Source organism: Lutra lutra, chromosome 5, assembly GCF_902655055.1.
Source record: "Lutra lutra chromosome 5, mLutLut1.2, whole genome shotgun sequence".
NCBI classification, from domain to species: domain Eukaryota; kingdom Metazoa; phylum Chordata; class Mammalia; order Carnivora; family Mustelidae; genus Lutra; species Lutra lutra.
The window spans coordinates 102,490,567-102,518,553 of NC_062282.1; the positions used below are offsets into that span (position 1 = coordinate 102,490,567).

General features: G+C 43.6%; 2 protein-coding genes and 1 long non-coding RNA gene across 9 annotated transcripts in view; 1 reads left to right on the forward strand and 2 right to left on the reverse strand.

Moving 5' to 3' along the window:
• GCNT4 (glucosaminyl (N-acetyl) transferase 4) overlaps positions 1-5,644 on the reverse strand; it is a 26,805-nt gene extending 21,161 nt beyond the window's left edge. The window contains exon 1 of one of the 6 annotated variants that reach the window (XM_047730797.1): positions 5,538-5,644. Coding sequence is in view for 1 of the 6 variants with exons in the window: in XM_047730794.1 (XP_047586750.1) it covers positions 4,562-4,634 (73 nt within the window). In the remaining 5 variants the exon portion in view is untranslated. Of the gene's footprint in view, positions 1-4,428; positions 4,532-4,561; positions 5,417-5,537 lie in introns of those variants that run through there. The other 5 variants (XM_047730798.1, XM_047730794.1, XM_047730796.1 and 2 more) reach the window with 5 other exon arrangements.
• On the forward strand, positions 4,184-14,101 carry LOC125100548 (uncharacterized). The gene is made up of 3 exons (XR_007127585.1): positions 4,184-4,339; positions 6,479-6,595; positions 13,961-14,101. It is a non-coding gene; the product is annotated as an uncharacterized LOC125100548 (long non-coding RNA).
• Positions 14,102-20,601: 6,500 nt separating this feature from the next.
• The window catches only part of ANKRD31 (ankyrin repeat domain 31), a 155,205-nt gene continuing 147,819 nt past the window's right edge, over positions 20,602-27,987 (reverse strand). For both annotated transcript variants that reach the window (XM_047730792.1, XM_047730791.1), the window contains exon 25: positions 20,602-20,929. In XM_047730792.1, the coding sequence (XP_047586748.1) occupies positions 20,784-20,929 (146 nt within the window). In that variant the 3' untranslated portion in view covers positions 20,602-20,783. The remainder of the gene's footprint in view (positions 20,930-27,987) is intronic.

Sequence of the window (27,987 nt, forward strand, 5' to 3'; positions counted from 1 at the left end):
AACCACAGAGCTGCAGAACATGAGGCCCAGAGCGCTCTTAGAAAGCATCTTCCGGACACCTGGGTGGCTCAGTCAGTTAAGCGTCTGCCTTCAGCTCAGGTCATGATCCCGGGGGTCCTGGGATCCAGCCCTGCATTGGGCTCCCGGCTCAGGGGGGAGCCTGCATCTCCCTCTCCCTCTGCCTGCTACTACCCCCCGCTTGTACTCTCTCTCTCTGTCAAAGTAAGTAAGTAAATAAAAATCTTGAAAAAAAGAAAGCATCTTCCACTGGGCTAGACCTTGGGACAGAGGAAGGGATGGGTTGGTGTCTGGGTACAACCCTCTACAAGGGTACCGACTGACAGAAGTGAAGCAGAAGAGTGACCACAGGAGGGAAATGGAAGGTCAAGACTGAAGAAGTAAACATTCCAGAGGAATGAAAGCTGGCTCCAAATATTAAAACAAAGCTGCGGGGCCCCATCCCCAGAAGTTCCAATTCAAAAGATGTGAGTGGTCTTGGAATTTCCATTTCTAAGTTCGCAGGGGATGCCGGTATGGCCAGTCCAGGGACCACACTCTGAGAACAAGTGTTCTAAAAAAAAATTGTAATTCAGAAAAAAAAAAATGTGTATTTCTGAGATTTTACTAAGATACCATTCCCCGATAAGTCCAAATTAGGAAGAATTTACTGGTTTTAAAAGCCCACATATTTATTTTGAAAATTATGCTCTTTTTAAGATTTTATGTTGCTGAACACAAGTTCCACCTTTACTTCCGACCCTTAGTGTTTCTTATTAGTTCAGCTTCATAAAGCAAAATTTTGCTTCTGTTTCTGCTTTATATTCTAACATTTTATACAGCAGGCAGTCTCCCTCTGGTCTTCTTCCATGCCTCCTGTCCTGTGTATTATACTCAGCAGGTCAAGCTTCATTACATATTAAATGTGACCTGTTTTTATCAAATGGTATCTGGCTTCCCACATCTTCTAAAATAGTAAATTTTTAAAAAAGATTTTATTTATTTATTTGACAGAGAGAGAGAGAGATCACAGGCAGAAAGGCAGGCAGAGAGAGAGGGGGAAGCAGGCTCCCTGCCTAGCAGAGAGCCCAATGTGGGGCTCAATCCCAGGACCCCGAGATCATGACCTGAGCCGAAGGCAGAGGCTTAACCCACTGAGCCACCCAGGTGCCCCTAAAATAGTAAATATTGATCCTGTCCTTTCCCCCAAGAGCCCACACTGAGCCCACCATGCCCAGGGGCCCATTAGGTTTCAACCCAGCTGCATTCAATTCCTGATTAATTTTATTTGATCTTATATACTTGAAGCTTTAGCCTTTAGATCCCAGTAGGAAAATTACCAGCATATGGGATGCAGATAAAATGACATGCAAAACAATGCAAATAAATACAAAACATACACCTCTAAATTGTTTGGGAAAAGTCTGTAAGCTAGGACATTGATATTATCTGCTTTGCTTCTCTATAGTCTGGTGAGCAGCGACCAGGTCCTTCTATTACCATTTATTTTCCCCGGCCCCCAGGACCTGACACTTGTTAGCGTGCTACACAGAGGACATGCCTCTGCCTGTAAGCCAGGCAAATGGGATCCAAGCCTTAACTTCGCCACTGTTTGGTTCTACAGCCTTGTACAAGTTCTCGAAGTTCTCTGGTTCTCAGATCCTACAGCTGGCAATGATGGAAGGGGCATGATCACAATAAAAATACCAGCACTAAGGCTTACAGAGCACCCACCAGGAGCTGGCACAGTGCACACATGCACACAGCGTGTCCACACTTTGCGTGCATGACGCATACACACTCCCCTCACAATAGCCCCGGACAGGGTACAATAACGGCACCGCGCAGGTGTGGCGCTACTTCTGGGCCCAGGAAGCTCAGCCAAGGCCACACTTGAGGGAGGCAGTGGGACAGCCAAGTTTGGCTCCAGGGGCCCCTCTGCCCTGATGCTGCAGCTTTGTGACACAATGCCCATCCGTGTTTTCCTAAACACGAAGTTTGCCTAGCCTACGAAGTAAAAATTTAAATTTCACGCTCATGTGTGCTTCAAAATGTTGTTTCTGTAAGACGGTGTGATAGTTACAGGACTTTGATATCACAATCCCAAACAGACTGTTTTTCCGGAAATGGACTCCAGACAGCCTTTCCTGCCCACTGGCTCCATCCCATTCACATATAAATTATGTGTGAGGCCATTCCAATGTCCTGCCTCTCCCTTGAGGAGTGGCTTCCAAGAAGCTAAGCGTGGAGGCCACTGCCAGTGCTCGGCCCACAACACGCCCCACCCCACGCAGGGTGCTCACTCCCCGTGGGCTTTGGTAGAGACGCGCGGCCTGGCTCTCACCCTTCCCCATGAAGGCAGGGGCTCTGTTCAGGCCTGCACCCCTGTCCCATCCACCCCAGGCTTTAAATAGTGCCCCAACACAGACACAATCAACCAAATCTATCTTTCCTCCAAACTCTACCCCTCCTCTAATGTTCCCTCTTTTGTAAATGGCAGCAACACCTGCTCAAACCTGGAGGGACTTGCCCTGCCCTGTCCTACACAAAAGTAGTCACCAAGTCACCCCAGGGTCTGCCTTGAGTCTGAGCACTTGCGTAACCCTACTGCCCCTGGCTCAGCCTAGCCTACCAGGCCTCTCACACCCTTGGAACAGCCCTGTTTACCTTTCGGGCACCTCAGATCCACTCTCACACAGCAACCTAGGTATTCTGAATGGAAATCTCACCAGGATACCCTCAGCGGTGAAACTGTCCAGAGGATGTATTCCACATTATCGGCCCCAAGGCATGGCATCATCTCTTCCAATGGACTTCTCCATTCCATGAACTCTCTGCTAGCTCTCCTCTGTCTTAGGGCACACCATTCCCTGGGGAGAGAATGCTCGCTTCTTCTTTCTCCTCCCTGCCCTAAGTGTAAGCCACTCAGGCCTTCTGACCTTAAATCTCCCCAAGAAGGCCTCCTGTCTCTATCCCAGACTCAGCGCATCTGCGCTACCCAGCACCAGCCTGACCCACGGTAAATGCTCAAAAAACCTGGACTGATAAATCTGGAAGGATGAATTGACTTTTCAACCCTGCATTACATAATCTCACTATCTTGCTGTTTTCTTCCTGCTTCCCAAAGGAAGAAGGAAACTCTTTGAAGCAGACACAGTTACACTTCTGATAGTGGTGCCAAGATAAGCCCCAGGTCACCAACTCAAACTCCCCAAACCAGCTCCAGGAGTCAGTGATTCAAGAGAGAGATGGGGGAGAGAGGAAGCTGGGCACAGTCATGCATATTCTCTACTTGCTCACCTCCCCCTAGCCATGATCTGAGTTCGTTCAAAGGCAGATTGATAACTATTTACTGCTTGCCTGTCTTGAGAGTACTTTCTTAGCATGATGTCATCAAGTGCCAACTTTGACCTATTCTCCAATTATGCCATTCACCCCTACCTAACTCTGTCGTGATTATTCTGGCACTTAGCAAATTACTGTAAACTTTGGAATGAGTACAAGTACTAAACAGGAGGGGAACCCCCGCCAATTCCCCTAACAGTTTTTCAAATTTACTACCATACAACCAATTCTTTGGCTATTGTTTATACGCTAATAAAAAAAGATAGTCCAACAGCATCTTAATTAGTCTTTTCTCAGACAGTACCAGATCCTTAGAAAGTGCAACACAGGAAATGTTCTTTGCAATAATTAACTTATTTTTTTTTAAGATTTTACTTCCTCAAGACACCGTCAAAAAAAGCTGTCAAAAGGGACACTGGGTTCTAGAATGCCTTAGGCTGATAAGTAGTTTAATAATAAGGGCACGTTTTACGCATGTAAGATCAAAAAGGGTGACTTCTATGCCTACCAAACTGCATGGATATTAAGTAACTTTATATTATTATTACATATTAATATTATTATATTAATATTATTCCTGATTCCCTTAGTATTCTAGTTTGTTGCTCTTCAGTTTTACGGATGAGAAGAGGAAAGAATAAGGGCCTAAGGGCTAACACCACCTCTTCGCATGCCCAGTAAGGGGGTAAAAGCCCAAGTTTCCCAGGCTACAACGACCCGAAAAACCTCCCAAAGACAGAAAATCCAATTCTAAAACTTAAAGAGCAATACCCGCTCACTCGCCCTGTTCGCCTAAGATGGTGACTTGAGTGTCCAGACCTCTTGGCTCGGATCCCCGGAGGCTCCCAGCCTGCCGGAGAGGCGCTGCCACCTCGCCGGCGGGGGACGTCCCGGGCAGCTCTGCGGCAGGAAAACTTGACCTTAAAAAAGCGCAGAAGCCGGTCCCTGGGAGGGCACCGCCGGGAGGTCCGCCCCGCAGCTTCGGAACCCCAAACTGGTAAGACCCGCCGCCAAGCACCTAGTCCTAACGGAGAAGCCACTGGAGCAGCCCACTCCCGAGCGCCGCGTCCGCTCCCGCCCACTCACCTCCCGCCTACCCCGGGGGAGGACGCCCACGGCCCGGGTCTCCCGCAGCGTCGCTCGGCCCGAGGCTGGGGAGAAGCTGGCGGGCTAGTCGGGAAAAGCGGGCGTCGTGACCCTGCCTCTCGGCGCCCCTCACCTGAGCGGCTCTTCCTGGCGCCCCAGCCGGGAGGACCTAGATTGCGCGACCCCCGCCTCGGGAAAGGGCGCATGCCGGAGCCGCGTCCTCACCGCTCCGGGAGAGTCTGGGGAAACCCTGGTGCGCACACGCCGCGCGACTCCCGGTCGCCGCGCGGGTTCCCGAAGTTGCGGCGTCCGCTTGGCGCGCGGCGGGGTCGCCCACAGTAGCTCCGGGCTCCATATGCGCGCCGGCACTGGCAGGCGCGCAGCCAGGCTGGCGCTCAGCTCGGGATCCCAATGCGGCACCCCGGGGCTGACGCCCCAGCTCTCACCCCCGAGAGCAACGCGGCGCCCAAGTTTTCCCCAGCGGGAAAGTGAAAGTCTCGAGGGGGTAAGGATCCCGGTGTCCCGGCCACCCCGCGGCTGGGATCCGAGCCCCGCACCCGCCACCGCGGGACAGCTCTGCACCCCGGCCCCGGGCGTTCCTCACTGGCCTCCGTGGCCAAGTCGACTTACGAAAGGGAGCAGGGGAGCCCCGAACGCGGGATCCCCGCGGCTGCAGAGGCCACCCCGGCGGGGTCCGCGAGCTACGCTCCGGGATCCCGGCCTCTCTGCGGCGGCGGCGGCTCTCTCCCGCCTCCTCCCCTTTCGCCAACTCGGCGGCGCGCCCTGCTAGGAGTTGCTCTCCCTCGGCCGGGGGTGGGAGAGCGCCGAGCGGCCCCCGTGACGTGGAGAAAGGAGGAGCGCCGTCGCTGCGCTCCTACCACGGGAGCTCCCCGCCCCTGCACTCCCGGGTCCCCGCTCCACGCTTGGGACAAAGTTCCGAGGCGCGCGCGATGCGCTGCAGTCCGGCTGAGCCGCGCTGCTCTCCATCGCTGCTCTGAGCGTCATCCAGGTTCGGTTTCCTCCCCGCAGGAAACACACAAGATCCCAGGTCGGGAGGGCCAAGAGACTTGCCCGAAGTCGCTCAGAGGGCGGTGACAAAGCTAACTTACATCTGCGACTCCTTGCTTTTCCCCAAGGCTGTGCTCTGTGGGGCTCTGGCCCTGCAGGAATCTCCTGGCTCTCATTGGTGAGCCGGGGACAGTGTCCCACGCAGCTTGGAGAAATATCTAGGAACAGCGTGGGAAGGTGGAGCTTCATGACCAATAAATAGGGTACAAAGTTGTTTTTCAATCAGTGCCTACATGCCAAATAGACACTCTACGGCCTCTTCTTTACCCTAAAGTGGGGGGTGAGGGCGGCAGCCTGGAGGGCGCAGGATCCAGTGCCAACTCTGCTCACTGAATAATTGAAAGCAAGCACAGACGCGCTTAACCAATTGGGCAGTATTGAAATACATCAATTTTGTGTTGTGGGCGTGATGCAGGCAGACTAGTCTGAGGACTCAGAGTGGGGGTCCTACAGATCAGCCAAGTCTACAGGCAAGATGGAGATCAAATGCTTGCCAGGAGGAAGCGAAAACAGAGTTTATTGAATAGCTGAGTACAGAGAAGAGCAGAGAGAGTGTGTCTGGGAGACTCCAAAAGGGGAATAAATCTAGTGGTTGCTTGGGTTTAGGGATTTCTATTGGAAAGGGGTGCAGGGTACCTGTTCCTTCAGTAATCCAGGATATGGTCCAGTGGAAGGTGAGTGACAGGTTATTAATAGGTGTTAATTTTATAAGTCATGGAAGGTACAGGGCGTTGATGCCAGCATCTTCCCAGGTTTGTTCAAAGCTAAAGCGTTTGGGATCTGGGTAGATGTTATCAGGTGTTTGAGGGCCCAGTGCAAAACTCAGAATGATTAACTTTCTTGTTTCCCCTGTGGAGTGGGAACATACTTCTCTGGTTTATTCAGATGCAAAAAATATAACATGGATAAATGGGACCTAGCAGGAAAACAGCAGAGATGGAACCCTTCTAAAAATGGAGTCTCTTCGGTTTTCCTGTTTCAGATACTTTACGAACTGTGCTGGCAATTGCCATGCTTCCGGAAGTCTCCTGCAGCACTCCTGTTTGTTTCCGGGCCAGAGGATCCTAGGCCCTGCCTCATAGAACAGGAGGGGCACAAGGTAAGTCAATCACCGCAAGTTTGTTCCTTCCTTCCTTTGTCCGTCTATGTTGACTAAGGGCATGCTATATGCCTGGCTGGTTGGTGGAGAGTCAGATAGGACCAGGTCCAGACACCCCATGAATCCCAAAATGGGAGCACTGCATAGGATGCCATATCCTTTACTCCCAGTATCCTGAGTCTGTCCACAGTAGTAGAAACTTGGAGACTACTCTGCCTTTTAAAAAATTCTCTGTGCCAGGGGAGGGAGTATTTTCAGGCAGACATTTTCAAGTAAACGCCTGCTTTGCACTTACCTCCTTTTCCCCAGTGGGACCTCCATTTCCTGCAAGAGTCTTTAAGGTCAATTAACTCACCCTTCTGGTCTCCCTCATCTGCACAGGACGACGATGATGACGAGAAAAGCAAGTGAGGCTTCTATCATTCATCTTGGGTGCCATTCTAAGCAACTTATGTAGACTCCTTCAACCCTCACAGAGTTAGGAGGGAGGTGCTGTTTGTATTCTGATTTTACACATGAGAAAGGAAGCAAGTGAAGTGTAGTAACAGTAAGTTACGACAGTAAGTGGAATAGCCAGAACTCAGACCCAGGGGGTCTATCCCAAGTATCCAGGTTGTGAACAATGGAGGGAACCAAGCCCTCCATCCTGGAATTCAAGTGGTCCTCCAGCACACATCAGCCCCAGCTCACACTAGCTCACACCAGCTCACACCACAAATGGGAGCTTCCAATGATCTCAAGCAAGTGGTGCTGTGAAATCCACATTCACATAATTCCACACTCACATAGGGTTGATCCTATTATTTTGAATATATCATATAAGCCATTATCTCCTCATTCACTTGCTCCCCTGTCTCCAAATCCCAGATCCATCTTATTGTCATAAAGCAAACTGTTTCGGAGCACCTGGGTGGCTCAGAGGGTTAAGCCTCTGACTTCGGCTCAGGTCTTGGTCTCAGGATCCTGGGATCAAGCCCCACATTGGGCTCTCTGCTCAGCAGGGAGCCTGCTTCTGCCCCCCACCCTTTGCCTGCCTCTCTGCCTACTTGTGATCTCTCTCTCTGTGTCAAATAAATAAAATCTTAAAAAAAAAAAAAAGCAAACTGTTTCTATGAGGGGACCTTGAAAATGCCTCTAACATCAAATGTGTAAACATTGTTTTGGATTGTTCTGTACTCCGACCATACCAGCTCTTTCCCTGTTTTCTGCTTTCACTGCCTTCAATGACTCCCTTCCCTTAAAGCAGTGCCCCAGGTCTTCCAAAAGCCGACTATCCAAGGCTGGATATGGTCTTTTGTACTCTGGCCTGAAGGCCTCTCCTACCCTTGACAGCATGCTCAGCATTCCTGGATTTGTCTCCCAGGGCTGCGTAACAAATGACCACAAACTGGGTGACTTAAAACAGCAGAAATGTGGTCTTTCACAATTCTGGAGCTAGAAGCCTGAAATTAAGGGGTTGGCAGGGCCACACTCCCTCTAAAAGCTCAAGGGAAGAATCCTTCTCTGCCTCTTCCTCGATTCGGGGGTTGCTGGCCCTCCCTGGCATTCCTTGGCCTGCAGAAGCATCACTCCAGCCTCTGCTTCCATCACTGCATTCTTTGTCTGGGTCTCCTCTGTGTCCAAATTTCTCTCTTCTTTAAGGATACCAGACGTTGGATGTAGGGCTACCCTAATCCAGTATAACCTCATCCTAACTCCTTTATATCTGCAAAGACTCTATTTCCAAATAAGGTCATGTTCACAGCTTCTGGGTGGACATGAATTTTGGGGAGACACGATTCAACCCAGTAGCATTCCTAAAAATCGTTGTTAATGAAAATGCTTGAGCTAAGGATGCAAAGAGGTATAAATCACAGGCCCTCTCTTCAGAGTAAGACACTGTACCTACAGATATAGTCTCTATACCCAGAATGTAATTTAGCAGCATGACAGGAGATGTAAAGAGCCAACTGACTGGGGCCAAATGACAATCCCATGGGCCAAATGACAGCTGTGCCCAAGAATTCAGCCAAGGGGGCACAGTCACTGAGGACACCACTAAAGGGCTTTACTCCAAGCAGAGGGTAATCTAAGCATGTCCTTGAAGGAAGGCAAAGATGAATCAGGAAGGTTTATCAAAAGCACAGCCCTAAGGGCAGTATGTGTGCCGGGCAGAATCTTACTTCCGAAATTTCATTGCAGACATGAGCGACTGAACAGTTGTGGACACTTACTGTATAAGTGTACTACTTTGGCTATAATAATAGTATGTGGTAATGCCATAGCAATGAACATGCTTTATAGTGCTCTTTCCTTTCATTAATTTCATTTGTCTTTGTGACAATCCTGAGTGTCCATAGAGAAAAGGACAGCATATCTTACAACTAAGGATTCTGGAGCTCAATGGAGGGGCAAGTAACTTGCCCAAGTCAAACAGCAAATCAGTTGTAGAATTGGTATGAAACACACTGGCCTCAATAGTCCTTGTTCAGGAATTTCCTTGCCCCAAGTGAGCTTTCACCCTGGGTGAGAGCCTTCCAGGACTGGTTGTGTTGTTCTTGGCCCAAGGAAAGCATTTGAAGAACATGGTAATCCTGTAAGAAATGAAAAGCCTTCCTCAACGCCATGTGAATTCCAAACTGGAATTGTGATAAACCTCCCCCAGACATCCGAATTGGTTTCCCTAAAACTTCTGGGGATTTTTGACTGTATTAAAGAATCTCTTTTGGCCTTCAGAGACATAATAGGATACTGTGGCCTTCTGAAAACTCAGCTGATCATCTTACAAAAATAGGGGTTGAATGGAACTTGAAGGCACACAGAGACATGGGTGAGAAGTTGAATACAAAAGACCATAAATTAGGGACGCCTGGGTGGCTCAGTTGGTTGAGCAGCTGCCTTCGGCTCAGGTCATGATTCCAGCGTCCTGGGATCGAGTCGCATATCGGGCTCCTTGCTCGGCAGGGAGCCTGCTTCTCCCTCTGCCTCTGCCTGCCTCTCTGCCTACTTAGGATCTCTGTCTGTCAAATAAATAAATAAAATCTTAAAAAAAAAAAAAAGACCATAAATTATATCACAAAATAAGTTGGCAAAAACTGATAATCACAACTTAGTGTCTGATCTCATCAGTGCGGAGTCATGCACAGAGGACCAGATCTTGGCAGGTTTAAGGACTTTCTAGTAAGAATCTGTAACTGTGGCTACAGCTGGAAGCAAGCAGAGAGTCTAGCCTTGGGCTGAGTATCTGATGATTGAATGTGTTTTCCTGGATTATCCTTTACTCAGTAAGCAGGGAACTTACTGTATCCTCTGTGGGTTGTCCTCAAAGGTATATTCAGGGATGAACTGCTTTTGAGTCTAGTGTGATTCACTGAGTTCTTGCTTGTGCAAAGTGCTATACTGGTTGGTATAGGAGAATACAAAAATATAGAAGACAGTCCCTGACCTTGAAGAAAAGCCCATCTAATTCAGAAGATTAAATATAGTATAAGTGGGGCTGCAATAGAATTCTTAAGCAATTTCTTATCACTCAGTTGACTGTTCCGATGCAACTTCTCAAAACCAGGCCTTCATTTGCCACCCCTTTTAAAATAATGCCCTACAGTAACTTCATACCACCTTCTAGCCCTTTATCTTTCTCCAGGGCCTTTATGACATTGGTCACTATCAGAAATTAGGTTGTTGCCTTGTTTACTCTGCTCCTAGACATAGTATCCGTAAGGAGAAGGAATTGTCTTGTTTTTTTGCTATATAACAACTAAAACAATGTTGGGCATATGTTAGGTGCTCATTAAATTTTTTAAAATAAATTAAGTACATATTAATCAATGGACAATGGCCCAAGACAACTTGAATTAATACAGTGTTTCTCACATTTGCCTGATAAGACTTATATGGACATTTTGATTCAGGAAGCTTCAAGTGGGGCCCAGGAATCTGTATTCTTAAGAAGCATCCCAACTAATTCTTTTAAAGGGGTAGTTGGGAAAACATGGGATTAATGCAATGATTGGTGGTGGTTGGGAGAAAAAAGTGAAGTGACGAGATTAGTTTCCAAAGATCAGTGGCTGCTCACTGGAATCATCTGGGAGAGATTAAAAAAAATCCTGACAGCACAGACACTACTCCAGATCCATGAAATTGGAATCTTTGCGGGTGGGTCCTGGATTTGGGCCAGGTTTTAACATTCACTGGGTGATTCTAAAGCATTCCCAAGGCTGAAAATATTTTGTAGAAATATTTTGTAAGTACTCCAAGTATATTACTAGGTTGTGCCCCTGTTGCTTCCAGCTTCTTAGGTCATGCAGCTGGAATCCTTGATCTCCTAGTCTAGAAGAAACGTGCAGAAACTTACACAATAACTCCATTTGGGGACAACTATAGTAACTTCTTGCTATTGTAAAGAAAAATGTTATCTAAAGCGACAACTGAATAAAATCTCATGTACTTCATGGCCAGAGCAGAAAACAATTATAGTATATGGAAGGTGAGAAATCCAAGGCCCCCTGGGCATAGCCTAGGTGATTAGGGTGAGTTATAGAGAGCAAAAATGCTGTGCTTTTAACAAAATAGTAGAATGCATAGGAGAATACTGAGTTTCTCTTAAATGCCTTAGAGAAAGAAAGATGACAGGTGGCCCAGGAGAGGGAAGGGGGCAACGTGGACAGAGTCTAGAGCAGTGGTTCTCAGTGTGGCTGCATATTAAAGTCATGTGGAGAGCTTAAGAAATTACTGATCCCCAGACTTGTTTTCAAAGATTCCCCAGGAAGGGGAGCCTGGGCAAGTTACCCCTTATAACAACAACAGCTATCATTTACTGAGCAATCACCCTTTGCCAGCCACCGTGGCTGATGCCTGCTTTACAGAGCCTACCTCATTTAATCCTCACAAACATCTGGGGAGGGAGGCACATTGCTAGCCCCATTTACAGAGATGGAGAGGTAACAAGGTTCTGTAACCCTAGAGAGGGTCACAAGGTTCTGTAACTAGAGGGTGGTAGAGCCAGGATGTTGGCCCACCGCCTGCCCTCATGTCCACTCTTGTACTGCTTCAATCAAGACAGGCTCTGATGAGAAGGTCATCAAGGAGAAGCTCCCTAGGCAGAGGTTATGTCCAGTAAATAAGTTTTGTGCTTGCTGTGCTGTGCTAGGACTCCTTCCCCTGTACCAGGCTTCAAATGAGAGCTGGGTGGGTGGTGCTTTGGGGGAAGGACAACTGGGGTGAGGCAGAGGGGTGTGTAAGGTGGGGAGAGCTCTAATGGCTGAGAGCAATGTCCAAGGACCAAGCTGATCAGGAGGCTGATGGAGTGTCATAGAAATGCTGTAGAGTACCCAAGTAGGTCCCTTCTTGGGAAAATGTAGAGAAACAGGAGCAGAGGGACATAAAATGGGGTGGTCGTGGACTCTGCCCTTATGTTGACTGTGGGGCTCAAGTCATTCCACTTGATTCTAAAGAAAAAGGACATCCACAATTCGAGAGAGTTAGGGACTCTCTGGGCTCACATGACTGCACATAAAATAATTTGTGGCACAGAGCTGGGTTCTTCCAAATATGACTATCTACTCTTTTATTTATCCTAGAGATACACACACACACACACACACACACACACACACACACACACATATTTTGGCAAAGATGTGTCAAAACTTTCTTAAACCTCTCCATATCCATACTAGCATTTTTTGTTTTTGAGCCATTTGTACACAAAGAAACATAATTTTTGTTTTGCTCTGTGTAATCATGTCAGGACAGTTAATGTGTAGGCAAAATGAACAGAGAACAAATATGCTGTGTGTGGCTGCAGCTGTTGGGTGATTAGTGAGGCTCCCCCACCAGCTGGTAACCTGCCTCACCACTTCCGCACCTCTGGCTTTGAAGGACGTGACCCAGCTTCTTACCTCTGCCAAACTGTCAGACAGACATCATGGAATGTTAAGGTGTCTTGTGAAAATCTAAAAACAGAAATGTTAACTGCTTTTACTTTTAGAAATACCACTATTTACATTGCAGCTTCAAATGTTTTCATCTGCTGTTCCTACTTTAAAGCCCCTGCCAAAGTAGCCTAAATGAAAGAATATGAAGTTACAAATATGTCCAAGGAATTTAAGGTTGACCATGCAGCCTGTATTCAGGGCTTGAGTTAAGATCGAGACAAGCTGATCTGACATGGCCTCAAATTCCATTCCTCTTATTTAGGTAGTAGAAGAATTAGGGACAGGAGAACCTTATGATCGAGTTCAAGCAGAAGCTTACTATAGTTCTTGGCTTTAACCTGTTTAAGAGTGATATGTGTCCAGTTTCCTTCTGTAAAATAGGCTTCAACATAAATGAGCTGAGGGGAAATAGGACAGGGAGTCCAAAGAAACCCATGGAGGGTGCTGTTACCTCTCCACATACTGAGAATCTGAAGGGACTTAAAGTCCAGGTTGTATGGACACATGCATTCATTTAAAAACAACAGGATAGTTCCCCACGAAAACTGAGTTTGGGCAGTACCTCAGATGAATTTGCTTTACTCATTATTTATACCTGGAATACCCTAGATTGAAAAAGAGAGAGCCCAAGAGCAGATACCCATGTGTTCATATCACGACTCATCCAGTAAGACTTCTGCCTTCCATTTTCCATCTCTATCTGTCTGGCCTGATACTACCTGTCATTCACCGAAGTGAGCAAACACTGACTCCCTCAGAGTGTGTGGGTGGAAGGAGTCAATAGGGTCATCATCACTCAGAATGATGTCAACACTCTTTTCATCATTTAACATATATATCCAGGCAGAAACTTTTGATTGAGAAAGAGGAACTATATGATGCCTTATAGCATGAGTTCTGAAGCCAGACAACCAGGTTTGAATCCCGGCTTTAGCACTGCGTAGCTGTGTGACTTTGGGTCAAGTTACTTCACCTTGTACCTCTGTTCCCTCATTCATAAAATGCAGATAAGATCTCCTCCCTCATATGGTATGGTGAGGATTTAAATGAGTTAATACTATCATATATATCATATATCATAAGACTATCATATATAAAGTGCTCCATAAATATTGCTATCAGCCCCACCTCTCCCCTTCCACATTTATTTGTTTCTGTGGGGTTTTTTTGTTTGTTTGTTTTGTTTTTTTTTACTGTCAGAGTGTGGAATCTGTACAGCTAGCTAAGTACTCCCCCGCTCGGGGGCATATACTTACTCCTCTCAGCAGGTCAGATTAACCCCACTTCCCTGGCCAGTGACTGATTTACAAATGGTCAGATGGTACAATTCTAGCCAATGAGACACAATGTCCAGGAGTTGGTGATGGTGTCCAGAAAAGATGTGCATTGGAAGAAAATATTTCTTTTCTTCTAATGATGCTGTTTCTGTATGTCCTCCTGCCTGTGACAGTAGAGCCATATTGGCATTGTGACAGGAGCTGGAAGCAAGACAGAAGCAACAGTTACAATGTTGAGTTGAAGAATGAACCAACTCTGAAGTTTCTACATCTGGACTTGTTATAGAAAGTAATATGTTTTCTTTATTGGTTAAGCCATTTGGAGTAGGGTTTTCTGTTATTATGCCTGAAACATCCTAACTGGTTGGTATTTCTTGAGCATCTAGTATGCTTGAGATATTTTACAGGAAATAAAGTATAAAACTCTAAGCCTGATCTTGCTCAGTTTCCCAGCTACTTGGGGGAGAAAAGCTATGAAAACTAATAGTACCAATCTTTAAATATTAAGTGCTTGGATCGGAGTGATCTGAGACAGCAATACATGAGTTCCTATATGAGGAGAGGGCTCAAAGAATAAAGAACACATCGATGGGCAGGAGAGGGAATGTTCTAGATAGTATAAGCAAATGTATGGAGAATTAGGAATTGTATTCACTTGCTTGAAGAGCCATAAAGGAATACCCCAAACTGGGTGGCTTAAACAACGGAAAGTTATTTCTCATAATCCTGGAGCATTGAGATCCAAGATCAAGGAATTGGCAGTGTGGGTCTTATTCTGAGCTCTCCATCCTTGGTGTGTAGATGGCTGCCTTCTCACTGTGTCCTCACATGATGTTTATTTGTGCATGTGCATCTCTGGTATTCCTTTGTGTGTCCAGTTTCTTCATATACCGACAATAGATTATATTGGGACTTAACTTACTGACCTAAAGTATTTTAACTTAACCACCTCTTTAAAGGACCTATTTCTAAATATAGTCACATTTTAAGGTCTCAGGGACTAGGACTTCAACATATGAATTTTGAGGGGATACAATTTGGACTATAACAGGGATACTAAAGGATGACTTCCTCTTAAGAGTGAGTCAAAAGCTAGAGATGATTGGGAGATGAAGCTGGAAGGTTATTTTAGGGCCAGAGAATAGTGGGCCTTGAATGTTGGGCCTAGATTTTACTCTTGCTGCAGCAGGGAAGGAAAAGAGATCTTTAAGAATAATTTGGCACAGCACGCCATAGGTTTTATAAAGTAAAGAACTGGGTTGAAATGGGGCAAAATTCCGGTTGCATATAGTCTAGGTACACATTGACAAATGACTGAACTCGGGGAGGTAAGTTGAAAGGAAACAAATGAAAGAGAAATTGAGGAGAAAAGGACACGATGTGTGGTTGGCCATTCTCAGCAATCAGGCCAGTGGAAGTCTGTGCCATAATAATTCAACTCATGAACAGTGTAAGGACCTATTTAGCCAGAGTGACTCCATCTTGGGTAAATAGCCATTTTGTGTTTGTGCAGTAAACTTAAACTGACTCCCCCCCCCCCCCCCCCCCCCCCCCCCGCCCCGAGAAACTTACTTAGAAACAAGTCCGGGAAACCAGTAAAATGTAGTGGGCTAGTTCCTGATAATAGAGTCCAGAATACAAGGACGAGTCAGGCCAGACAGAAACATCTAATCAGTATGAAGTACTGTTTTTAACAGTGAGAAGGTCTTGCCCAAACCTAAATGACTCCATCTTGGGAAGGACGACGATTTTATTCACACTGAATATGTTAACTGACTAAGCCTTCCCCAAAAGTACTGTTTGTAACGGTTCCTGGTATGGAGTAATCTTGAATAACACGTCACCAGACCAGATGAAACTAGCCAATCAGCAAGAGACACACAAACCCAGTGGGTTGAGAGACCAAGATACGGGTAGCAGTTTCACCCAATAAAAGGTAGCCTATAGGGGCGCCTGGGTGGCTCAGTGGGTTAAGCCGCTGCCTTCGGCTCAGGTCATGATCCCAGGTCCTGGGTTCGAGCCCCACATCGGTTTACTGCTCTGCAGGGAGCCTGCTTCCTCCTCTCTCTCTGCCTGCCTCTCTGCTTACTTGTGATTTCTCTCTGTCAAATAAATAAATAAAATCTTTAAAAAAAAAAAAAAAAGGTAGCCTATAGGGGCGCCTGGGTGGCTCAGTGGGTTAAAGCTTCTGCCTTCGGCTCAGGTCATGATCTTAGGGTCCTGGGATCAAGCCCCGCTTCGGGCTCTCTGCTCGGCGGGGAGCCTGCTTCCCTTCCTCTCTCTCTGCCTGCCTCTCTGCCTACTTGTGATCCCTGTCTGTCAATAAATAAAATCTTTTAAACAAACAAACAAACAAACAAAAAAAACGTAGCCTGTAAGAGTGGGAGGGGTCGCCCTCTTTGGAGGCGGCCTTGACCGGTCAGTCAGTAGATTCTTGAACCTGTAAGCTGGGGTGGTCTCTGTCTTCAGAGACGGCCCTGGACGGTCAGTCTGACTTCTAATGCTTGGCATAGAATAGAGCTTTGCATAACTTTTACTTTGTCTCAGTCTCGTTTCGTTTAATAACGGACCTAACAAACAGGAGTATTTTTTTATTTTTTTAAGATTTTTTATTTATTTATTTGACAGAGATCACCAGTAGGCAGAGGCAGGCAGAGAGAGGAAGGAAAGCAGGCTCCCTGCTGAGCAGAGAGCCCAATGTGGGGGCTCGATCCCAGGACACTGGGATCTTGACCTGAGCTGAAGGCAGAGGCTTAACCCACTGAGCCACCCAGGCGCCCCAACAGAAGTATTTTTATCCTAATAGGATTGTGAAGCCTGGGACATTGTGGTTCCACCTTTCTAACACTTAGGAATACCTGTCTGAAAGGGAATAGGCTTCCTTGTTGGGTATGGAGTATCCAGGGGTGTTCAAGTTAATGTTATAGAAAGGATACAAGTATCAGGTAGGAGATTGGATTATTAGCTATTATTGGAGGTCCCTTATATGGCTTATGGCCAGAAGTTTGAGGGTTTCAACCCAGAAAAGACAAGACATCTAGCAAACAACCAAAATGTTGTCTTCTTTCAGGGATGATGATATGGTGTGACAGAGCTCTCTGGACTCCAGCCCTGTTGGAGTAGACCCTTTTGTTGTTTAGTTTGGGCAACACCCAGCATGCCTCAAGGGTATTTTGTTACTTACCAGTTAGTTACTTACTTACCGGTTTTGTTACTTACCAGTTAGTGTACACATTTTTTTTTTTAAGATTTTATTTATCCACTTGACAGACAGAGATCACAAGCAGGCAGAGAGGCAGGCAGAGAGAGAGGAGGAAGCAGGCTCCCCGCCGAGCAGAGAGCCCGAAGTGGGGCTCGATCCCAGGACCCTAAGATCATGACCTGAGCCAAAGGCAGAGGCTTCAACCCACTGAGCCACCCAGGTGCCCCAGTGTATACATTTTTAATGGATATTTTGTTACTTACCAGTTAGTGTATACATTTTTTAATGGGCTTAGGAAATTTAAGAATTTGATCATTAACATGAAAACTCAGATCTTCAAGCTCTTGTACTATAAACTTAGAGTATATGACTTTTGTAAATTGTAATAACTAAGCAAAATACCTTGTTATTCTTTAAAAAATATTTTTCAAGTTTCAAAAGAAATATGTGTTTTCTTAAGTTGAAAGTACACCGCAGAAGTATCCTTCCACACTTCCCAATTCAACTCCCTTAGGGGCAGACATGGCAAATCATTTTCTTGGTGGCATTCCAGGCCTTTTATTCAACATACCTCTACCCCCACCCCACACACATGTTCATATATACAAGTACACATTTCATGACTCATCAAGTATATATAGCATACATGATATAAATACATACATATTTATATGACTATATATATTATACACACATTCAAAGGTACATTTTTTATTTAACACTATCAGGACTTATACATTTTTTTTTTTTTTTAAGATTTATTTGAGAGAGAGAAAGCATGAGCAGGGACGAGAAGGAGAAGTGTGGGGCTCGATCCCAGAGTTCTGGGATCATGACCTGAGCTCAAGGCAGACACTTAACCAGCTGAGTGAGCCACGTAGGCACCCCAGTCAGGACTTGCATTAACCACTGTTTAACAATGTGCATTTTTTTCATTTATATACACGACTTCCCATGCTAGTACATATATTTACTAAGGAGTCATGGTTTAAATATCTCCTTAAGTAATAAAAGCCAAATAGACCACCTCATGTACATTATTCAAGAATTAGAAAAATAGGGGAGTCTAAGAAAATGATGGCATAATAAACTTGTCAGTTCTCAAATATTACAACTTGTAGGGGCATTCTAACCTAAACATTTTCAGTGGACTCTCACAAGAATAAAAAATGATCTGACATCTTTACACTTTTAGTAATATGAAATCTTTCCAGGTGTTTTCTTTTAAGATAATTGAAACTTTTAACAGTAAGAACACACACATATAATCAACTTCAAAATTTGCCAAAGAGCACATGTAGTTAAAAGTCCCCCTTTCCTCTCAGCTGTTTAGCCCCATGATTTTTCTACCCGCAGGTAACTGTTAACCAGTTCCCTATATATTCCAAAGATACTTCAGATTCTGTATATTTAATATAAAAAAATACAAAAATGGGTATTCATCCTTTCTGATGGCTGAGTAATATTCCATTGTATATATGGACCACATCTTTATCCATTCTTCTGTTGAAGGGCATCTTGGCTCTTTCCACAGTTTGGTGATTGTGGCCATTGCTGCTATGAACATTGGGGTACAGATGGCCCTTCTTTTCACTACATTTGTATCTTTGGGGGTAAATACCCAGTACTGCAATTGCAGGGTCATAGGGTATCTCTATTTTTAATTTTGTGAGAAATCTCTACAGTTTTCCAAAGTGGCTGCACCAACTTGCATTCCCACTAACAGTGTAAGAGGGTTCCCCTTTCTCCACATCCTGTCCAACATTTGTTGTTTACTGTCTTGTTAATCTTTGCCATTCTAACTGGTGTAAGGTGGTATCTCAATGTGGTTTTGATTTGAATTTTTCTGATGGCTAATGATGATGAACATTTTTTCATGTGTCTGCTAGCCATTTGTATGTCTTCTTTGGAGAAGTGTCTGTTCATGTCTTCTGCCCATTTTTTTTTTTTAAGATTTTATTTATTTATTTGACAGAGAGAAATCACAAGTAGGCAGAGAGGCAAGCAGAGAGAGAGGAGGAAGCAGGCTCCCTGCCAAGCAGAGAGCCCGACACGGGGCTCAATCCCAGGACCCTGGGATCATGACCTGAGCCGAAGGCAGAGGCTTTAACCCACTGAGCCACCCAGGTGCCCTCTTCTGCCCATTTTTTGACTTATCTGTTTTTGGCTGTTGAGTTTGAGGAATTCTTTATAGATCTTAGATATCAGCCCTTTGTCTGTAGCGTCACTTGCAAATATCTTCTCCCATTCTGTAGGTTGCCTCTTTGTTTTGTTGACTGCTTCCTTCGCTGTGCAGAAGCTTTTTATCTTGAAGTCCCAAAAGTTCATTTTCGCTTTTGTTTCCTTTGCCTTTGGAGATGTGTCTTGAAAGAAGTTGCTGTGGCCAGTGTCGAAGAGCTTACTGCCTATGTTCTCCTCTAGGATTTTAATGGATTCCTATATCACGTTGAGGTCTTTCACCCATTGAGAGTTTATCTTTGTGTATGGTGTAAGCAAATGGTTGAGTTTCATTCTTCTGTATGTAGTTGTCCAATTTTACCAGCACCATTTATTGAAGAGACTGTCTTTTTTTCACTGGATATTCCTTCCTGCTTTGTCCAAGATTAGCTGACCATAGAGTTGAGGGTCCATATCTGGGCTCTCTACTCTGTTCCATTGGTCTTTGTGTCTGTTTTTGTGCCAGGAGATTATGCTGAGTGAAGTAAGTGCAGCAAAGTCAATTATCATATGGTTTCACTTACTTGTGGAACATAAGGAATAACATGGAGGACATTAGGAGAAAGAAGGGAAAAGTGAATTGGGGAAATCGGAGAGTAAGATAAACCATGAGAGACTGGGGACTTTGAGAAACAGAGGGTTTTAGGGGGGAGAGGGAGGGGGATTGGGTGAGCCTAGTGGTGAATATTAAGTAGGGCACATATTGCATGGAGCACTGGGTGTGGTATATAAAGTATCTTGGAACACTGAAAAAATAAAAAATTAACAACAATATATCTTATCCCAAAGTCTAGCACTTGTGAGAGTTACTTTTATCGCAGCTTAACTTCTCTACCAAAATGAGAAAGAAAGGATGGACTCAAGCCATGAAGTTACACAGCTTCTCTGGGTGCCTGAGATGGTAACAAGTGAAGAATAAGATGGCAACCAAAGGAGGAAAACAGACCCTTAAGAAAACTTACCAAGTTTCTTTTACAAAAAATATCTTTCTTAAAAAAAAAAAAAAAAGAGAATCTTCGTGATGATAATGTACCAAAAGTCAAAGGTGAAGTATCCTATTTAAAATAATCAGCCCCCAAATCAACATTTGATTCATTTTTGTTCTATGACCTATCACAGTTACAGGTTTATGCTAAATTTTATGGAATTTAAAATAAACTTTTTTTATAATTTTACATTTTGGTTATTTGGACATCAAATTCTTATTTTAAATAGATTCACTTTATTTGGGCCTTTTACGGACCAATTATCACTCTTTTTTTATCCTTACTTCCCTTAAGGAACAACTGTTATTTATACAAAGGTAGAGGTGTTGATTGAAAGATTAGATTTACATTTATGTTCGTAAAATCAAAGCCAGAGAATCAATATGGTTTAATTCAAAAATGCCTTTATTTCAATAGCAAAAAGGTATTAATCGTACTATAATAGTTCAAGTTATATCTTTTCTTACAATGGTAAACACACATTTTAAGTAGCAACTCATGAAGGATATGTTAAAATAGGCCCTCCAGCCCATAAAATATGAATGTGGGTTAATGAACAAATGTCTAATAAGTTATTACGAAAACAAGGCTTTAGAATGTTAGCTCTTCACATTCCACATAGAACTTCCAATGCTGATCCATTATATGGCATGGGAGAAATTCTTGATCGCTGATTAATAGTACTTCATTTATTTGTAGATAATGTGGAATGCTTTGCATTGACTCTCTGGAAGTTCCTGTTTAAAGAAGTGCCAACAAATTAAAAACTGTCTTTATAAAATAATATTTAAATTTACTTATTACAAATCCTAGACCCTAGTCAAGTCTATGAGCACACAGAGATTTTGGACCGGTCATAATTTACTCCATTTTTCTTTTCTTTTTTTAATAGACTTAATTTTTTAAAAAAGGATTTTATTTATTTGACAGAGCAAGAGATCACAAGTAGGCAGAGAGGCAGGCAGAGAGAGAAGGGAAGCAGGTTCCCCGCTGAGCAAAGAGCCCCATGCGGGCCTTAATCCCAGGACCCTGAAATCATGACCTGAGCCGAAGGTAGAGGCTTAACCCACTGAGCCACCCAGGCACCCTAGACTTAATTTTTTTATTTGTCAGAGAGAAAACAAGCAAAACTTTGGTGTTAGAAGTGAATTTATATATCATCTTGGTCTTGGATCTGTTTTACAGATGATGAAACAGAGCCAGAGAGGTAAAATGGGTTGAATGAAAAGAATTCATAGGTTAGTGATATTTCAGAAGTGAAATATCAGTTAATATAATGAACCTGATTATTTTTGCTTTTGATCTATTAAGGGAAATTTTTTAAAAAACTAGAGGAAAAAGAAAAGTGAAAGCTAAAATTATTTTTAACCTAACTAGTTAGCTTGTCATTTTGAAGTGCTAATTCAGGCAACTAGATAACATGAATAGTTGCATGAGCCTATTCTTTTGCCTAGTGATGAATCTCCCAGTTCACTTCAAGGAGACTTATGCAGAATATCTAACATTTGGTTATATTATTTGAGAAGGATGGCTTTCTCCCTACTTCTTTCATGAGCAGAATGGTTCTTTATCTGTGTAGTGCTTGTTGGGGATGAGGAGCAGCAAGCGGAACCACACTCTAGGAAAATATGGCTATTTTCCTAGTTGTACTGGGCTTGCTTGAGATCACACAAGTTTGTATGTCCTAGAAAACTGATTATCCATCTTCCAGCCTAATACTATTTTCAGTAAGAAATAATAATAATAGCAGCTTATATTTATTGAATGTTTGCTATATGTTAACCATTAGCCAGTCATTTCACAGCAACTTCCCATCTAATCTTCACAACTATTTTCTTCTTGGTTTATTGGAAATTGAGGCACAGAGGAATTTGTACAACTACCTTCAGAAGCCTCAGTCATCCTTTTCCTGCCATGGTGTTTTAGACTACAAACAGCCTTTTTCTCAAAATAAGCTGATGCTGATTTACAGTTTTATCTTGGACATAGAAAATGGAATGAGACTGGACACCTGAATGGCTCAGTCATCCAAATACTCGGTCAGTATCTGCCTTTGGCTCAGGTCACAATCTCAGGGTACTGGGATCGAGCCCCACATCAAGCTCCCTGCTCAGTGAGGAGCCTGCTTTTCCCTTTGCCACTCATGAATAAAAAAATCTTAAGGGGCGCCTGGGTGGCTCAGTGGGTTAAGCTGCTGCCTTCGGCTCAGGTCATGATCCCAGGGTCCTGGGATCGAGCCCCGCATCAGGCTCTCTGCACAGCAGGGAGCCTGCTTCCCCCTCCCTCTCTCTGCCTGCCTCTCTGCCCACTTGTGATCTCTGTCTGTCAAATAAATAAATAAAATCTTTAAAAAAAAAATCTTAAAAAAATTTTTATATGTAAAGTGTTCATGTTTTTTCTGCCTTTGTTGCACAGACATGAACTCTGGAGTTTTACTAGTTAGAAGCTCCTCGATGGCTTAATGTATACACAGTGATCTGGCAGGGGGCCTGGCACATGGCAGGTGTTCAACAGAAAATTAGTTTTCTTCTCTTTTTTCCTCTATCAGTAGATGTATTGTCCATTTTATGAATTAGGTCAAAGTTAATCATGATACTATGATGAAAAATAATTATGATTAAAGTAATGAAAAACAGGGAGCCTGGGTGGCTCAGTGGGTTAAGTCTCTGCCTTCGGCTCAGGTCATGGTCTCGGGGTCCTGGGATCAAGCTCTGTATCAGGCTCTCTGCTCAGCAGGGAGCCTGCTTCCCCTCTCTCTCTGCCTGGATCTCACCTACTTGTGATCTCTGTCAAATAAATAAATACAATATTTTTTAAAAATTAAAAAAAAAGGAATGAAAAACAACACAAATCGTAAACAGGAGCTGAAATAAACACCTTCTGCTCTGTTATCAGGCACTCATCTTCCTCACGTGTTTAAGTTTGAAGAAATTCGTAACCACATAAAACAGAAGCACCTGTGAGTGTGTGTGCTCGATTACACATACTTCTACCAGCAATGACGCACAGTAACAGCACCGAAATGAAGAAAACTTCACCGAAATGAAGAAAACTCTTCCTCTAACATATTATTGGTAGGTCAAGGACAGCTTTTATTAGAAACAAAAAAGAGTCTATTTTTTCTGAAAAAGCTTGTTCTATTTTCTTTTTTCTTTTTTTTTTAATTTGACAGAGAGATCACAAGCAGGCAGAGAGGCAGGCAGAGAGAGAGAAGGAAGCAGGCTCCCTGAGAGAGCAGAGAGCCCGATGCGGGGCTCGATCCCAGGACTCCGAGATCATGACCTGAGCCGAAGGCAGCGGCTTAACCCACTGAGCCACCCAGGCGCCCCAAGCTTGTTCTATTTTCAAATGAAGAAATAATGTTAGGTCCCCTCAAAAGAAACTGACATTAATTAATTATGCAGTAAATTAATATGCAGTAAATGATGGCTTGGGAAAATAAAGATTTCAGGAGATAATTTTTTTTTTCTTAGATGAATACATTTGGCATAATGTGCTTTGACTGTCCTAATACTGTGGTGACAGGTGACATAGATATATATAAAACTGACTTTTCAGGTAAATAATGAAATGTCATCTACCTTAACAGATTCTTTTTAAACAACTGTGGAAAAGGTTGGTATGTCTGTACACAGTGATCACAGATTATGTAGAAGTTTGGGAATGTTCATTTTTTCCCCTCCAGTTTATTCTGAAATATCAATGAAGATTCCCTCAAAAACACAGAAGAGAAACTACAGCCAGGTAGGCAGAGAGAAGAGAGGCTTGAGAGGAACTTGTGAAATTTCAAGGGAAAATGCACCATAGATTCACTCTATTTTACAGGTTCTAAGGACTTTAGGGAGAGGTACTTCAGGATTTCATCAACAGAATTTCATTTTTTTTTAAAGATTTTATTTATTTATTTGACAGAGAGATCACAAGTAGGCAGAGAGGCAGGCAGAGAGAGAAGTGGAGGCAGGCTCCCTGCTGAGCAGAGAGCCCGATGCGGGGCTCGATCCCAGGACTCCGAGATCATGACCTGAGCCGAAGGCAGAGGATTAACCCACTGAGCCACCCAGGCGCCCCCAGAATTTCATTTTTTAAAGGCTGGTGTTTGTATTTTTAAAATCTTTAGTTAGAAATAATATATGCCTTCAAATGTATTAATATACCATATTGTAGAGTCCACCAACACACTAATCTGGGTTATCAGTTTAACTAGTTTCTGTGCAGGACTAGGAATAAAGTTCTTCCATCATCTCTGATTCATTGAGGAAAGTCTTGAAAATGGCAAGATTAAAAACTTTTATCACTTATCTTCATGACTCAGGATTTTCTTGATACTAGAATTCCAAAATGGTATGTAGAAATCAACTGTATATTGAGTTTGCTATTTGTCCTGTGAAGTGTTGATACCATTTGATCAAAGTTTAGGAAATGGTTACGAAAGCTAAACAGATTAATGATTTCTCATAAAGAGGGGGAGGAGGAAGTGTGGGGAGATAGAGGGATATAGCTGTTTTAAAAATAATTGGTTCAGAAAATGTGAAGGGCCATAACTCTTATATCTCACAGTCAGAAGCAGAAAGATCAAATAAAGGAGATAATATTAACTAACCAAAATCCCATTTACTATTTGTTGAATTCTTCACAACAAACTCCATTCATTATAGCCTGTGAGATCTAGGCATGTCTACTTATGAGGACAGTCAATCACATGTAAATCCAGTTTTATTTAATTTAATTTATTTATTTATTTATTTATTTGACAGATAGAGATCACAAGTAGGCAGAGAGGCAGGCAGAGAGAGAGAGAGGAGGAAGCAGGCTCCCCACGGAGCAGAGAGCCCAATGTGGGGCTCGACCCCAGGACCCTGGGATCACGACCTGAGCCGAAGGCAGAGGCTTTAACCCACTGAGCCACCCAGGCGCCCCGTAAATCCAGTTTTAAATTAGCTCTCCTTAGGATCGTATTCATGCTTCCATCCATTCATCATTTATGCAATGAATAAACATTATTTAATAAATGTTTACTGGGAAGCTATTTTGCCAGTCTTTGGGGGAATATAATAGGGACTAAGAGTTTAGAAAAGTCACTTTAAACTCAAAGACCTTCTCTGTCAGGCGGTGAACATTAGGTAACCAGCAATTATTTATAATATAAAGTGATATGCATAAGATTTGCCTATTTAGACAACAGTATGTAAGAACTATCTATATAGTTCTTACAGAGAACAAACTGATGTTTACCAGAGAGGAGAGGGGTAGGGGATGGGTTAAATAGGTGATGGGGATGAAGGAGTGCACTTGTCATGATAAACACAGAGTGATGTACAGAAATGATCAATCACTGAATTCGATACCTGAAACTAGTATTACACTGTATGTTAACTAACTGGAATTTAAAAACTTTTTAAAAAAGTAAATGAAATTGAAGAGTTGCTCTCTCTTTTTACCATGTCCAAATTTCATTTTTTCCAATATCTATTTGCTTGGTTCCTGTACTGGGTCATCTAAACAAGGCACATCTGAAAATGAAGGGGAGTGTTACTAATAATTTGGCTGGATTGAGGACTGCGGTGGTTTAGCTGGGAAGCATCGTTACTCTAGCTTTGGAAACTGTAAATAGCTCCTCCTCATTCCTGTATTCGCCAAAAACAGTATTTTGGAGTGATCATTAAAAAGTGTAAGAGAGGGGTGCCTGCGTGGCTCAGTCAGTTAAGCATCTGCCTTTGGCTCCAGTCATGATCTCAGTCAGGGTCCTGGGATTGAGCCCCATATCAGGGTCCTTGCTCAGCGGGAAGCCTGCTTCTCCCTCTTCCTCTGCCTCTGCCTTCTCCTTGCTACTCCCCCAGCTTGTACTGTCTCTCTCTCTGTCACGTAGATAAATAAAATCTTAAAAAAGTGTAAAATAACAGATTATGTTCATGATCTGAAGTGGGCTGATGAAATCCATATGGCCTTGTTTATCCTTTAAACTCTGTGCAATCTAGAGTGTCAGTTCCATGATTTCCATGACCACGTTTTGATATGCAAAAGAGGGAAAAAGATTCTCTCTTGGATAGTTTGCTTGTTAAAGAGTTTACATTTTTCTAACTTGCCGGGTCTTTGGATTTCTGTCAGGTACTACAAAACCACATACAAAAGAACCTTAAGTCAAAGAGGTTCAAGTAAAACGCCAACAGCAGCCTACAGAATGCCAGCAGGTAGAGGGCCCCTGAGTGACTCAGTAGGTTAAGCGTCCAGCTCTTGGTTTTGATTCAGGTCATGATCTCATGGTCCTGAGATGGATCTCTGTGCTCAGCGGGAATTCTGCCTGAGATTCTCTCCCTCTCCCCCTCTCCCTGCTCATGCTCCCTCTCTAATAAAATAAACAAATAAAATCTTAAAAAAAAAAGAAAAAGAGAAAAGTAATGCCAATAGAGACTCGCAGATTCTTAGGCCCAGATTAAGGCAACAAGAAACTGGCTGGCCTATGGGCCCTCCATAGAGTTCATTAACATTTTCTGATATAGCTAAAGGAAAGAAAATACAGTATTTCTGAAAGAAATTAGTAATAAGAGACTTGTTTATATTGCAGGAAACAGAAGCAGCCATTCAGAACCCATTTTTTTATTTCATGCTCACTTAGCAGGGGCACTGTGAGCCCTCTTGAGGAAGGAGAAGCATGGCTAGGGTTGAAAATGCCTGCTCAGAACTGGAAAATCTGAGGAGATAACCTTTGTGATACAAGGAAGATCCTATATTTCTGTTCTGACTCTTGGGGTTAGAAACTAGGAGGATGAAGGTTTTGCTTAGCTTTCCTGTGTGTGTGTGTGTGTGTGTGATAGACAGAGAGAGCGAGCGAGAGGTTGAGGGAGGGAGGCAGGCAATGCATGCAAGCATGAGAGTGGGTGTGGTGTGGGATCGAGCTGAAGGGCTGAATATAAGAGTTTTCAAATTATAATCTGCGTAAGAAATCAGATACTACTTACTAGTCATTCAGAGTCTATAGTCATGCTGCATAAGAATCATTTTAAAAAGTTCAGGTTCCTGGGCCCCACGCCAAGTTTTGATTAGGTAGAGCTGCAGTGAGAGTTAGGAACCAAAGACCAGAAATTACTACAAGAACTCTGTCCAATTTAAACCCTTTAACTTCTTCATAATTTCTGTTTTACCTGACTGGTTTTCCCAAAGTGATGAAAAGCACTTTTGAGGCTATCTTCAGACTACTGGGGAAAATGCATCCTATTCTGGAGCCAGTTTTTGAGAACAAAGAAGGACCCTAAGAGGTTACAGTGGATCAGGTATAAAATTAGAGAGGGAAATAGTGAATTATTAAGGTTTGTTAGGAAGGAATGGCCCTGGGGAGCCCCTGGTTAGGGGCTTAGTGATAGTAATCCCTGTTTGGTTCTTGACTCTTGTTACCACAGAACTATCGTCTCCTGTATTGTATCTCCTTTCTGACTATACTGTCCCCAGCTGGTCTGAGGCAGGGACACTAGTGGAAAAAGAGGGGGTGCTGCAGCAGAGAAGGGTAACACAACCTTAGTTATGTCTGTTTTACAGAAATGTGTGCTGCCTCTCTCCAGATCGTTTCAAAAGCCGCTGCTATTGGTGAAGACTACATTCTCTTCAGTTTTCTCGGGTTAAAGTCTATTCCATCAGATAAAGCACATTAGTTTACACTAATAAGCAAAGATTTATTTTAGTACTTGCTTTTAGAAAACTTACCAAATCATGCCTGCAGGAGGGGAAAAAATGCCATTTTTCCTTTCTGTATGATACTTTAAAAAATCTACCCAAAATAAGCATAGGTTCAGAGAAAGGAACT